Raw genomic sequence first — 15,058 nt, 5'->3', positions numbered from 1 at the left:
GACAAGACCTCACCTAAGTGTTTTATATGTATTTTAAGTAAAAGTAAAGTTTAGAGATTAATAGATTGGGGGTTAGAGATTTCATTTTTGTGACCCGACAAAACCTAAACCCAAGCCTGAAACTAGGTTTGTCAATGGGTCAGGTTGTACACAACCCAAACCTGAATTTTCGGGTATGGGCATGAAAATGCTGATCCGACTAATATTTGGGTCCAGCCAAACCTGACTAGAGCAATATGTGGGCCGGGCTTGGGCCATGATTTTGCTAGGTACCCTACCCATTTTTTTTCTGGGTACCCTACCCAAGCTGCGTATTTTATAGTATTTTTAAGAAAAAAAATCTGAAATTATGGGGGTCCGGGTTTGAGTTTCCATTTTTGTGACCCAACAAAACCGGAACCCGATAATTAATTATATAGTCAGTTCCGGGTCTACCCTGACCCGACCCGTTGACAGCCCTACCTGAAGTCAACACTTTGTTATTTGGGCGGCTCCGGGTACCCAACCGCTTCCGGCTTCGCAAAAACCGATTCAACTCAGAAAAAAAAACGACTCTCAAGCGACCCACCCGGTCGTATGTTTCACGCAATCTCTCTCCCCCGAACAGAAAATGACGAAAATGTCCCTACGTCTTTCTATAAATAGTCCCGCCATTTCCTTCCGCCATCAAAAGGAGTTCTGTCTATCTCTCTGGAGGAAGGTGAGAGGCGGAGGGTGTCGATGGATCCCGATGCTGTGGCGAAGGCGTTCGTGGAGCACTACTACAGCACGTTCGACGGGAACAGGGTGGGGCTGGCGAACCTCTACCAGGAGGCATCGATGTTGACCTTCGAGGGGCAGAAGATCCAGGGGGCGCACGCCATCGCCGCCAAGCTTACCTCCCTCCCCTTCCAGCAATGCCAGCACTCCATCACCACCGTCGACTGCCAGCCCTCTGGCCCGGCTGGCGGCATGCTCGTCTTCGTCTCCGGCAACCTCCAGCTCGCCGGCGAACAGCACCCCCTCAAGTTCAGCCAGGCACGTTCCCCCTTCTTTCCCTGTTGTTGCCGTCGGTGGATTTTTCCCGTTTTTGTAGATTCGATCTCCATTTCTTGTTTGTCCCTCTTTTTCTTTTCATTTTTTTGGTGTTTCTTCTGGAAGGTGTTCGGTGATTTGGAAATTAGGGTTTTGTATATGCATGTTGGTGTTTTTTTTGGTAGGTCCATTGGCATTATGGGTTTGATTTGGGGTTTGGGGTTTAGGGTTTAGGGATTGTTTCGTTGATTTGTTTGGTTTTGGTGGATGATCATTTTGGGGTTCGTGATTTCGTGGTTAGATTCATTGTCTGGACATGATGGATGATGGTTTGGGATTTGGGGATTGTTTGTTTGATTAGTTTGGTTTTGGTTGACGGGCGTTTGGGAATCGGGGATTGTTCATTGGTTCGATTAAACGATCCTTTTTGTTTCCCCCCCTTTTTTTTTCAAAATGGGTAGCGCATATTATTATTATTATTAGTAGTAGTAGTATTAGTATTAGTATTAGTATTTTCGGTTTGGTTAGATGATGGTCTAGGGTTTGGGTATCCTTTTGTGTGTTTGTTGAGGTGGATCTGTTTTGTTGCTGTGCTTTTGTATTCGTTTGACGGTAAATTTGGGGTTCTCTGAGATCCGTTTATTTATTTATTTGTTTACTCTTTGTTTTTGCGTGTATTTTTGTTATTGCTGTGTTTTGATAGGGTCTGGGGTTGTTGAGTTGGGTTTTGGGCTGAAAACCCAGTTAACACTTCCAAACGGTACCTTAGATGTTTTCTTACTTTTGTTGATCTTTTTGTTTGTTTGATGGGTGAAGAGGGTTTGTTTACTCTATGAATCTCTCCGTGGATTCATCTTTTATTTAGTGTTGGATTCAACCATTTCATATGGAAGACCCAGAATGATTTTCTTTTTTGGTTCATATCGCCGACCCCAATTGTTTTGGGATGAAGGCGTAGTTGTTGTTGTTGTTATTGTTGTATTCAACCATTTCATATTCCGATTGGTCTGTTGACACGTTATGAAAGTATTTGTGGCAGTGCTACTTATGGTTTTAGATGGCTAAATACATTTCAGATTTTTTTGTCCAAACTGCATTTAGGGTATGTTTGGTTGAGCCTCATGAGATTCGAAATCTCATTATGAGATTTCAAATCTCATTTGACCCAACAACCAAATAAAAGCATTTGTTACCCATGAAAAACCGAACCATATTTAATTTGGTTTCTCTCAACTCATGCGATTTCGAATCTCACGAGTTCATGTGAGATTTCGAATCTAACGATTCAAAATCACATCTGCTTTTGAACGTTGGGGCAAGCCCCAATGTCTTTCTTCTTTTCTATTTTGTGCACAAAGGAGGTTGCAGACGGTTGGGGTTTTCATCCAACAAGGTAGTCAAAGATGCCTCCAAAAATGCCGGAGAAGCCTGTCAGAAGCACAGTCAGGGGGAACTGGCTTCTCTGGTATGCCATTTTTTTGTCAGGTGGAGCTCGCTGGAAAGTGCCACCGGCATGCTCCATTCCCCCCCTATGTTTGCCGATATTTTGTTCGCTCACCCACAAGCCGACAAGGTGGCCAGCCTCTTCATTTCCTTTTTTTTCTTGTGAGGTGGAGCTTGCCATAAATCACCACCGACATGCTCCATCCCTCCTATGTCTTCCCCTTTTTTGTTGGCTCACCCACCAACCGATGAGGTGGAGCTCGCTGTCCAGCCCCTTCATCTCCTTTTTTTTTCTTTTGGGAGGTTGAGCTTGCTGTAAATCACCACCGGCGTGCTCCATTCCCCCATGTGTTTTCCCCCTTTTTGTTGGTTCACCCACCAGCCGATGAGGTGGAGCTCGTGGGCGAGCTCCAGTCCCTTCCCTCTCCTTGTTTATCTGGTTCATTTGAGGTGAGTGGGAGCTTGCCGAAAGCACCACCAGTCTCATGAGATTTCTTTTCATTTTTGAAAAGAGCAACCAAACATACCCTTAAATTCAGATTTAATGGATTGTAAAATGCTTGTGTGATACCTGTATTCCTTGTTGCTGCTGTAAATTGATATTTCATGAATATATCATAATCACTTCATTCTGATCTAGTGAGGTGGATGTATGAGTTCTTTTTTCCTTTTTCATATGTTTATAAACAAAATTACCTGAAACAGAGGGAGGCTTGAACATCTGTTTTTTGCAGCCAGGAGTGATCACTGAAATTGATTTAGGTTCTTTTTTATGATTATTTAAGAAAATTGTATGTATGTTCACCTTAAGGTGGTTCCAGTCATCTCAATAACTTTATCCATATGTCAGTTCAAATGTTTTCATAGGATTGACCTTCATATGTTTGTGTCCCATGACAGTAGAATGAGATATATTCTTTGCTGGTTTTGTTGGCATGATTGCCATAATTATCATACTTCTGTTATACGTAGAAATTTGCGTGGGATGGGTTTATTGTTTTGACATGATTGTCATTGGGAAAGTTGTGTTTCTTTTATGAAAGACATTTTGTTTAGGAGTTCAGTCAGTAGGTGCACTGATAGTGGGTTTTGTAGGTTATGTATTACTTTTGTCGGTCAAGACGTTATTCTTTGTTGCATGGTAGGGTAAACTAACAAGCTGGTAGCACAACATGACCTCTTCCGACCTTAATATGTTGTTGAAAGATATGAAACACAGGTTTTTTGGTTGCATTTGAAAAGAAAATACATGGTGCTGTTCTAGACTCGAGAGTGCAGAAAATTGCATTATGTTTTTTAAAAGAAAATTTGGGAACTTCACCTGTCTATGTATATGAATGAGCACTGAATGTAAGCTAGAGGGGACAAAATTTATTATGGAAGGAATGCAGGAAAACAGTTTTTTTATAAGGAATATATATAAAATATTTGAAATGAAGAAAAGCTGATGCATTCACTAATCTCTTTCTCCTAGCCTTGTTTGTAAGCATTTTTGTTGGTTAATTAAGTTAGATATCTTGCTAGATATTTCTCAAAATGATTTGTATGACACTTGTACAAAGTTCTTATTGGAATTTTCATGCATAGATTTCTGAAAATGTATTCGTCTTTGAGGAGAAAATGTGTAAAAGCAAGAAACCAAAACATGATCACATGTGCAAGTTGTAAGAAATTAAGAGTAGTGGGCTTCAAAAGAGATAGGCCCTTCTAATTTCGTGGTCACTTGGCGGGGTTAAATTTCCAATGCATCCACAAACTCTGATGACTATGGTAGGGTCCAAGCATTGGGGTTGATAGCTCAAATAGTACTGAATTTTGTTGTGTTAACAATTTGATGACAAAGTGTTTGTTAACTTCTAAATGTGCATTTTGGATATCATTTTCACGGGCAAGTTGGCTCTTCTGCATAGAACCTCATGCACGAATCTGTTGTAGCTAGTTGTCCAAAGTATTCCTAGCTATTGACATAAGCAGTCATGCCAAATCTCAAATGGATATTTGACGTCCCCAAAATACTGCAATCATAGCATGGGTGTTGCGTGCATGATACAATATTTGTATCTCACAGATTGCAATGGATGTGACATAGAAGTCTTAGAAAGGGAAAGAGGAATCAGTGCTGAAGCATTTTGGGATCTTAAAAGCAAAACCCTTCTTATTATGGTTTTTGTTAGGTGCTTGTTGCAAAGTTGGGCCATTTTATTGACAATTTCTTGTCAGTCTTATTAGTCATTATGTTCACTTCAGATTCTCTTATTGATTTTGAACATTATGAATTAAACTTTTATTCTTGGAGTTTGATAACAAAGTTGGTCAAAGAGAGAAGGAATTGATTTGACATTTTGGTGACTAAATGAAAGTTACAAGTGCTTAGGCTAGTGGAAAACTGATTTGAAAGCGCAGAGCACCACATTTTTGGAAACAGGTAGGAAGCAACTTGGACTTTCGAGTTGTGATTCGTGGTAATGGGTTGCGGGGTTTCCCATATTCAAGACAAAACCTTGTGGTGTATTAAACATGATAGAACCTTTTAACATAGTAAATAAACCATGTTAAACACATCTATATGGTTAGATCTTTCATTTGGTGGCTAGACCTATACAAACAAGACTGTGTACCACCATAAGGTATCATAGTACAGAACCACCATATATTTTTCATATATATATATATAAGGTTTATTTAACATTAAGCTAGTTGCATTCACTTATTGAAACAACCAATCTAACCTAAAAGTAATGGCATTTTTTAAAATACATTACCACTTTTTGGGGTAAAAAAAGTAACTTTGACAAATTTATAAAGTACACTTTTTAAATTTTTGAAAAAGGTGTTTAACTTTTGATTTCCCTCCAAATACAAAAGAACTATAATGCCCCAAAAAAGTAACCCTGCATTTTAAAAAATACCATTACTTTTGAGAGCATTTTGGTCATTTTAATAAGTTGAATGCATCTAATGTTAAAAGTTTAATGTTAGATAAACCCTTGTATATATTTTGTTGTTCTCTCATAGGCAGCTCTTGTATTATGGCTCCTCCCCCTCTTCTGTTGCGGACATGGTCCCATGTGAAATTGTGGATTTTCTTCTTGTTCTTTCTTTCCGAGGTCCTTTTCATTTATTTATTTATTGACCCAGTGTCCATTCTCAATGTTTGATTCAACATGTTAATTTGCTTGCTAGTTCATTACTTTGAAATTATGTGTGGTCACTGACTGGTTCAACTTGTCAGTTTTTCTGCTAACTCATGTATTTGTTGTAACAAATGCAAAATCCATAGATGAACTGTTCTGACATGCATGAACGGGGAATTCTGTGTTGGAAGAAAATACAGCTGCCTGCACAATCTTTTCTCATTTAACTGCTATAGACCCTGATTCGTGTTTCTTATGATTGCTTTTACTGTGTGTCAATGCAGATGTTCCATTTGATGCCAACTCCACAGGGAAGCTTTTATGTCTTGAACGACATATTTCGGCTGAACTATGCTTGAAACTTCAGCAGCACATATTAAGTTTGAATCGTCAATTGTTTTGGGGAGATGCTTTGCACTCCTAAAGGTTATCTTCTGTATGGTGGTTTGGAAATTGGGGATTTGGGCTGTTTGATTTTTCAGAGTGTTTTTTATTTTATTTTTTATGCTGTTCTTCAGCCTGTTTGGTGTCTGGAAAATGAGATAATGTTATGTTGGAGACTACCTGCTAGGGAACCATGGTTTTTTTTCTTCTGAAAAGGACCAGCAATATGTCAATGATAAAAGACTGCTTTTGGTGGATATGCTTTGTATGACTACAATTCAAGTTTCTTAGGTTGATCATAAACCTAATGTCGTTAAGTAAACTTAATCTTCAGATTAGACCCTTTACTTGGGTAGGACATCATAATTGGTGAGGACGTGATTAACATGTGGAGGATTTGACAACAGAACCAATGATGTAACATGAAGCAAATTTTTTATTATGATGGAGGTGAGCCACTCAATTATTGGACGGTGAACATGGTAAATGAGCTTGATGATTTGTATATCAAGTTTCACAGTTGATAAGCAAGTTGAGGGATAATCCTGTGGGATTCGAACCTGAGATTCCTGGTTATCATAGTGGGACCTAACCATCCAGCTATCTCATTCTTATACCATACAGGGGTTTCACAGTTGCCCATTCAGATTAACAATGGAAGATGGTTCTGTCTGTTTGTTTACCACTTTCTGAAAATATCGTAGATTAACAATGGAAGACGTGTCTGTTTTTCACTTTCTGAAAAGGAAGTTAAATGTTTCATATCTTTTTTATGTTTTGTATTGTCAGTATACATGCGAATAGGCTCGTATTGAATCGGCCCAAAATCCATTAAGGGCTGATTCAGCCCTCAGATGATTTTTAATATTTTAATAAAATGTTCTAATTTTATTTTATTTTTCATATTAAAAAAGAAAAAATGACCGATTCAAAAGTCTGAATCGGTTGATTCTCTGAATTCAGGTCCTAGAGTGATATTGGCAACATTGCCTCAAAGGATGAAGTTCTTCTAGGAAAAGCTTTAACCTCTTTTTTGCCCGGAATGCATTGTGGGTATGGTTTCTATAAGTGGGTAATGGGTATGGTTTCTATGATAATCCATTTCTTGTTCTGATTTGAGTTTGGGACATGTGCAGTGTTATTTGGATCAGTTTCGTTTTATGGTGTTTAGGGTTTGTCTTTGAGTGGCAGTCTTTTTTGTTTTTTTAAGGCAAGCTCGGGTTAGGCAGACCCTTACCAGATATCTCTTAAGCCCCACGTGGCAGAGGGATTCGAAACTGGGCCTTCAGCTTGGCAGAGGACCCCGCTTATCACATGGGAAATGAATTAAGCAGAAAGAAAACGATCCAAACCAAAAATTTACCGCTACCAATCAAATGAAATTGGAGAGAAAAACAAAAAAAACCATTTATTTCTTTTTCGTTGTATTCTGTTTTTGTTTTTTTCATGAGGGCGAGTGATGAATTGAGTTCACCTGGGATAACAATCGGAAGAGCAAGAGCCGGTCTTCTTCGTCGCTGGTGACGTGGCCGTCGGAGACTCCACCATCTTCCCTCTTCTCCTCCATGAGCCGTTGGATGGCTGTGTGGATCATCTTCATGCTCTGTTCCTCCCCTTCCATACTCTCTGCAGAGTCTCTCTTTCTGACTCTTTCGTATGTGTTGTATCGCATCAATTTGTGGCTCTGTTTTTTGCGTGCTTGGAGACGGGACAACGGCTACAATGATTGACCAGAGGCTTATTCGCAATAGCGCCATAATAACGGGTTAGAAACTGATTATTATAAAGGATAAGACAGTTGCTTCATGTTCATTGAGCAAGTGTGAGACCACAAGCTTTTTTCGTGCTTCCCATACTTTTAACATAACTTTGAGAATTTTTCATAAAGGCATCTAAAGCTTAGGCGTTAATTAAAAAAGGAACCTATGTTTTAGAAAAAATTTAAAACACACCCAAAAGTTTTCATGGTTAATTAAAGAAGTCAATAGATTATTGCTGTTAAGTTTGCTGTTAAATGTAATGTATAATTGCTATTTTACCCTTAACATCATACCCTAAAAAATGCACCAAGGAGTCTTTGAAGAGTTAACTAGTAAATTAAGAATCTTTGAAGGGTTAACTAGTAAATTAACTCTCTTAACTCATCTTGAGTTAGCCGTAACCTAGCTTAAACGGATGAAATTATGTTTTTGACTATGTGCAAAGATTTAAGTACCTATTTTAAAAAATTTGAAAACTTAGGTGCATTTTTTTATTAATATCCAAACTTTAGGTGCCATTTTAAAATTTTGGCAAAAACTTATTTTTAGAAAGTGAAATGCTTATTTTTGGATTGAAAATGGGGCCGAGTAGAAGGTTCTATGGGCAGGAAGACTGTTAAATACTGGTACGAGAAAAAAATGACTCTTACTCAAGAAGGGTGCTCCTTGCTTGATAGGTCCAAAGCCATGGAAAGGATCCACTTAGGGGTGTCAATGGGTTGGGTTTACTCAAACCCGTCCCTAACCAAACCCTATAGGGTCTGGGTATGGTGATAAATAAGAAGACCGGATTAAGACCGAGGTCCAGACCCAAAGGTCTGATTAATACATGGACCTGAGTATAGTTTGTGCAATTTTATACCAGATCCGAGCTCGATTCAATTAAAACCTGTATTGTTTTATCGGGTATGATCTAGGTCTGGTTCATGTAGTTCTTATCGGGTCCTGATATGGTTTCTCTTATGGTGGATCTGATTACACTCGAGTCCAGACATGATATCATACCCAAAAATCAGGTTCAGGTCTGGTTTTACTGGGTCTGAACCAAATTTGACCCGATCCAAACCCTATAGGGTCCGGGTATGGTGAGAAATAATAAGACCTGGGTCTAGAGCCGAAGGCCCAATTAATACATGAACCCGGGTATAATTTGTGAAAGTTTATACTAGACCCAAACCCAACTCGAGTTTCAATTAAGACCCATAAATTTTCAATGTAAAAATGATAAAAAATATAATTTTACCGGGTATGGTTTGGGTCTGGTTCATGTAGTTCTTATCAGATCTGAGTATGATTTTTTTTTATAGTAGACCTTATTAGACTCAGGTCTAGACCTGATACTATACCCGAAAACTGAGTCCAAGTCTGGTTTCACATGAGTCTGAATCAAACCTGATCTGTTGACACCCCTAGATCCACCACAAGCTCCTCTTAGGGATGGCAATGACCGATGCGGTGGTCGGGGACAAGGTCTCTACCCCCATCCCATCTCAAAATTTTGCCCTCCTTTTCTGCACGGGTTTTGATTTTAACCTTCATCCTCGTTTCATGTCCTTCATCCTTGGTCCACATGGAATGAGGTGGGGGGGGGAATCCTCATTTTTTCGTTTCTTTTGCTGTTGCTGCTGCCTTCTGCTATTAGAAGAAGAAGAAAGAGATGAGAAAAAATGAGAGCTAGCACTTGTTAGAAAGAGAGAAAGTAGAGATTCTAGAAAGAGTTTTATCTTAGGATTAAGAGTATATATATATATATTAATTGTCTTAATGAAAATCGATGGGGGTAGGGGCAAGAGTAAGTCCATCCTCGCCTCTATTATTGCACAGGTTTTAATTTTAACCTCCATTCTCGGTTCATTCTTAGTTTTATATCCTCCATCCCTGGTCCAAACAAATTGCCATTCCTGGTTCCTCGTTAAACAAATTTGATTTTGACTAGCTCCGTTGCGGTATTAGTGTTTGTTCTATTAGACAACAAAGATGATATTTTGAAAACACTCTTTTTACACAGATTTATTATACTTTATTTTAAAAACAGTGTTTTTATTTTTAAAATCTACACGTATATGATAAATATTTTTTATACAAAAGAAAAGAAAAAAGGATTTAAATAAAAAATACAAATTTTATCTATATTTTATGTCACTTCACCTGTTCGCATTCAATTTTTATTCGCTTTTGGCCGAATTTCTTGAACATTTTATGCTTCATGCATATTTTTTAAGAATTCACTTTTTACTTCACACTTTATTTGGGGCTACTTGCACCCACTTCTTAATGGCACTAAGGGTGTCAATGGGTCGAGTTTGACCCAGACCCAAACCATACCAAACCCTATGGTTTGGTGATAAATAAGAAGGTTCAAATAGAATCCAGGCCAGACCTAAAAGGTTCTGTTAATATATAGAGCCGGGTATGGTTTGTGAACTTTCATACCAGACTCGAACTCGACCCGAGTTTTGACGTAAATTTTCAATATATATATAGGATAACTAAAATATGTAAATCAGTGAAATATATAAACTGGTTGAACCAACAGGAATTGCCTGATCTGAAGATCGGACGGTTCCTGTGCAACCCCCACTCATCTCTCTTTCTCTCTCTCACCCACATTGGAGGACCACCGACGGCAATGCTGAGAGAGAGAGAGAGAAAGGCTGGGCGAGGTCGAATCTAGGTCGGGCCCAGTCGTTGGTGGAATACGAGTAGAAGTGGCGGAGCCATCACCTCCACCGGCCTTCGACTGCGGCGGTGGTTGGCGAGGAAGGGGACGACCGTGGAAGAGGCGGTGGTTGTTTCCTTCCACCATCGTCATTTCATCTGGGATCTACGGTGGATCCGATGGTGGTGGAAGCAGGGAGGGGAGGAAGAGGACGGATCCGGTCGGTCAGAGGTGGAAGGCGAGGAGGTTGGGGCAGAGAGAGAGAGGCGAGCGACGAGTCAGGATAGGGGCGGTGGGGAAGGGACGGTCGACATCGGAGAAAGACATGGCAGGTGGTGGGAGGGGAAAGGAAAGAAGGGAAGGGGAATCCGATATGAAATCGGACGATTCCTGTTGGTTCAACAACGTTTAAAAATTTCCCTGGTTTACATATTTTAGGTTATATATATATATATATATATATATATATATATATATATATATATATATATATATATATATATGAGAACTAAGTGTAAATTATGATTTTCATGGATTTTTTGTAACTGAAAATATGAGAACTAAGTGTAAACCGTGATTTTCATGAATTTTTTGTTCTTTTCTCTTGAATTTAACCATTCAGATGTGATTTGAATGCTTGGTTTTACAAGAACCCACTCTTGAATAGTCTCATTTTGATGCATAAATCATATTTTTTTAAGGCTTTAAAATCAATGGCTCATAATCTTTATAAATATTCAAGCACTTAAAAATCACAATTTTTCATCAAAAATATAGAATCCAATGGTTGGTTCCTAGCAAATTCACCATGCCAAGCACATCCACACATCTGGATTTGAAAAAAAAGTGTTGAAAATACCTGTATTTTTAGTTCTCATATTCTAGAGTTTATATATATATATATATATATATATATATATATATATATATATAGTGAAATATGTTTACCAACCAAATATGTTTACTGTTATGAACCAAGATTTTCATAGGTTTTTTTATATATTTTTTAAAATTTTACCCCACGAATGTGATCTAAACGCTTAGTTTTATAGAAATAAACTCTTGGATAAATCAATGGCTTAAAATTTTCATAAATCTTCAAGCATAGAAAATCACATTTTTGTATCCTATTACTAGCAGTTGATTCCTAGCAAATGGACTATGCCAAAATCTTGATTCATACAAGGAAACATTTGGTTGGTAAACATATTTCAGTTTATATATATATATATATATATATATATATATATATATATATATATATATATAGAGAGAGAGAGAGAGAGAGAGAGAGAGAGAGAGAGAGAGAGAGAGTACTTGCTAACTGAGTTTTTCTGATCTTTTTGTGTTTTTTGGCAGTTCCAACCCCATAAATGTGTTGGGCATGGTTGATTTACAAGGAATCCACACCTTGATCATGTGTTTTTGATGAAAAAAATGATATTTGGAGCCTCAAAAATTTACAAAGAGTTTGGACGGTTGATTTTTTGAATGTTATAAAAACCCACCCATGTGTCTAATGGAACACTTCAAGAGTTGATCTCCGTAAATTCAAGTACATAGATCACATCTGTACGGTCAGAATTTAAAAATAAAACAAAAAAAAATGAAAAACACATTCAACACGTTTCATTTAGCATATTTCATTTAGCACATACCTATTACAATATATATATATATATATGCGTCTAATTGTCTGTGAATTTCCAACGCCCACTTGAATTTTGCATGAAATAACAGCGTTTACATTAAAAGATTTATTAATGCCCGGTATTGCTACTCATTTTGCATAGCGAGATTGAAAGACAATTTTTTTTCTGGATCCGCAGCTAGTATAAAGAATCATTCAATTTCACCTCATCTAGCAGATTAGATTCACATGCTTGTAAAATTTTAGGAAAAAAAACCCATTAGCGGCTAAACCCCAAAAAATCAGACAATTCAGCCGAGTCAGAGCCAACTATGGTGGCCTGCATCAGATACCGGGACTAAAAAACAATGATATTAGCCCTTGTTATAGGACACATCATTTTGGCCCTGTCCCCGGCGACATGAGGGCACATTCATATGGTCGTTATTTTTCACATATTTTTTTTTTACTTTTTAAATGTTTCAATAAAAAGTATTTTTAATATATCAAAAATAATTTTTTATTTATTAAAAAAATATCTGTGTCCACGTCCCATTTTGGAAAAACTTTTGAACCTGCATCCAATGTTCTCGTGTCCACGCATCTATGAGACATAGCTATTAGCTGAAGTAAAGCAACCATCCTTCAAGAGTCCGTGTACAAGGCAGTAGAGCAGAGTCAGGTTCTGAGATGGAGCTCGGTATCAGTCCCTCGAGAGTGTGGCATCTTGAAGCCATCAATGATGCGCCAAAGTGAGAATCATCACCCACTAAGATACACGACGTAGAGAAGCTAACAGGGAGTTCCTATGTGGCTAAGGCGATTAGCATAGCTGTATCCCTTTTCAAGAATGAATCACGATGCTGCTTTTCTCATAAGCTGTTATATCCTAACTTAAGAAATTGCCAAACAGGATGCAATTTATTCTATCGCAGGATCATCCACGAGGCACAATGGCTAAGGAGATATCTGGCCTTCAGAAAAGCTTTCACGAATTCTTGTAGGCATGTTCCAACTCTTCGTCTACACTCTATGCTTGCAGTAGGAAAGAGTGGTCTAATCCATTCTGTAAACTGCCCGCAGTGCATTCACAGACACATGAATTACACAAACACAATGCACATGCTGTCATGCATTTAGTGATAAAGAATCTATTAAAAAGAAAATTCAAGCTTACATAGGTGTATGCAGACTACAATGCTTTCAGGCCTAGAAATACACTGTACAAGCGCCTGTTGCTATAAAAATCATTCCAACAATCTACATTAAATATTTTACAGGATTCAAACCTGGGATTGATAACAAGAATATGGACATCCAACTAATACCTGAATTGGTTCAAGTCATCAGCCTCCATAGAATCATCATCACGCCTTTCAGCCTGCAGAAGGGGGAGAGAGAGAAATAACTCAATGCTGGGTTGACTAATCACCAAGTCCAGACAAGTGAAAAAAACCCACACATTATAAGGGCATCTGAAACAGAAAAGATCCGTGATATTCTTAAATATACCAGTAGATTTCAATGTTGTGAGTTGTAACTGAGCTAACCTTAGCTTGCTTATAGCTTTCAAGCATGCGGCGATATTGTTGGCGAGCAATGGGAGAATCAACTATGGAAAGCACACTAGACACAGCTTCCTCAAGAGCCAAATCAACTTTCTGTTTCCGGAATACCTTGAGTATGTCTTCATCCTTATCCTCATTAACAGATTCTTTCTCTGCCCGGAATCCTCGTAAGCCGGCTCCCTTCCGACGCCAGCGTAGTATGACCTTTTCAAGTACTCCGACAGTCCACACAAATTCGTATTTCTTACGAACCTGGTGTCCTCGCACATGAGCCTGACAAAAAGTGAAAAAGGAGAGGATTAAAAACAAGATGCAAGTGCAGAAAATATCCATCAGAAAGGAAAAAATGTCAATGGCATCACAATCACGACAAATTTTAAATGAAATCTGAAAGTTCAATTCTTTGATCCTGACAATCTTTCTCCTTACAACATGAAAAGTTACACTGATTAATCTATCTAGGGACACCCAAAAAATTAATGGAGCCTTGCTCGGCACAATAAGGTGATCAATGAACATCAAACAGCTGTGCTGCATGTACCATCTAAGCTCATTGGAGGGGTGTGTGGAAATCAAACCTGAATTTTCACTACATTCCGTCGAAGGGTTAGGAAGTCTTTGCGCCCTTTCCAACTCAGGTATTTCCTTTGAATATGGGTGGCTGCAATATCTAACTTGTGATCACGATTATTATAAGCCCTGTGAAGTTTTGATGCAGCTACTATCCCACGAATGTCACTTTGAGTCATACCATACTCGTCACATGTGTTTGCAGATATCTGTTGCCGCTTTCTGAAGGAGTGAGCACGGAATGCAAACTGTATGCGTGCTGCTGCCTGAGTGGCATTCCTCACAGCAGCCAAAGAATCTTTCAATGAAAGCTGATCTTCTGTAGCACCCAAATGGAGTTGAAGGCTGCTCCTTTCCGATATGCTTTCCACAGTTTTTTCTGCCTCAACAGCAGCCGATCCTTTAGAAATTTCAGTTTCATCCAACATGAGTGATGAAAGATGGCTTGTAAGCGCCACCTCCGAAAGATATGCTGCAAGTCCCTTGTGCCCGCTGGCAGCAGCGACAAATGCAGCAGTTCTACCAGCTGGTTCTTGTGAAGTTGGGTCTGTCACAGCTCCTGCAAATGCGCCAGCAGCTACAAGAGCAGCAACCATTCTTTCCCTGCAATATATAATTAAAATGGAATTCTGTGACCACAAAAACATTTCCGTCTTCTTGTACAGTTTCAGATAAAGATACAAGTGAGGCAATTTAACGGTTTAAAATTTTATCAACATTTCTGATGGAAAATAAAAATGAACACTGATAAACATGCAAAGAAAACACTTAACAAGGATCTGGAACATGTTTAATTCTCAAGGAAATATGTGAAATCCTGTTGATCAAGGCACAGGAATTTTCCATTAGAAGAATACAAGGAGCCAGCATTGAATTTATTAAAAATAAACACCATA

General features: G+C 38.5%; 2 protein-coding genes across 4 annotated transcripts in view; one reads left to right on the top strand and one right to left on the bottom strand.

Annotated features, from left to right (window-relative positions):
* The first annotated feature begins 676 nt into the window (after positions 1-676).
* Positions 677-6,232, top strand: LOC149833432 (nuclear transport factor 2B). Its single transcript, XM_090012834.1, has 2 exons — positions 677-1,017; positions 5,876-6,232. The coding sequence occupies exons 1-2, from the start codon at positions 721-723 to the stop codon at positions 5,948-5,950; spliced, it is 372 nt and encodes a 123-aa protein (XP_089868960.1). The 5' UTR covers positions 677-720; the 3' UTR covers positions 5,951-6,232.
* A 6,895-nt stretch (positions 6,233-13,127) lies between these two features.
* Positions 13,128-15,058, bottom strand: part of LOC149833431 (calmodulin-binding transcription activator 4-like) — an 86,191-nt gene continuing 84,260 nt past the window's right edge. For 2 of the 3 annotated variants that reach the window (XM_090015120.1, XM_090015122.1), the window contains 3 exons: positions 14,171-14,765; positions 13,575-13,865; positions 13,128-13,405 (listed from right to left, as the gene is read on the bottom strand). In XM_090015120.1, the coding sequence (XP_089871246.1) occupies positions 13,346-13,405; positions 13,575-13,865; positions 14,171-14,765 (946 nt within the window). In that variant the 3' untranslated portion in view covers positions 13,128-13,345. Of the gene's footprint in view, positions 13,406-13,458; positions 13,500-13,574; positions 13,866-14,170; positions 14,766-15,058 lie in introns of those variants that run through there. The other variant, XM_090015121.1, reaches the window with a different exon arrangement.

The sequence above is a fragment of the Nuphar pumila genome, chromosome 7 (assembly GCF_984573655.1).
Source record: "Nuphar pumila chromosome 7, dmNupPumi1.hap1.1, whole genome shotgun sequence".
NCBI classification, from domain to species: Eukaryota; Viridiplantae; Streptophyta; class Magnoliopsida; order Nymphaeales; family Nymphaeaceae; genus Nuphar; species Nuphar pumila.
Note: the sequence above shows the minus strand (reverse complement) of the source record. Positions and strands in the feature narration are given on the sequence as shown.

What these genes read in the sequence shown, in the direction of transcription:
- LOC149833432 (XM_090012834.1), top strand. Translation starts at nt 721, where the DNA reads ATGGATCCCGATGCTGTGGCGAAGGCGTTCGTGGAGCACTACTACAGC. An exon ending in ACCCCCTCAAGTTCAGCCAG is followed by an intron (nt 1,018 to 5,875) that starts GCACGTTCCCCC and finishes GTGTCAATGCAG; the next exon opens with ATGTTCCATTTGATGCCAAC.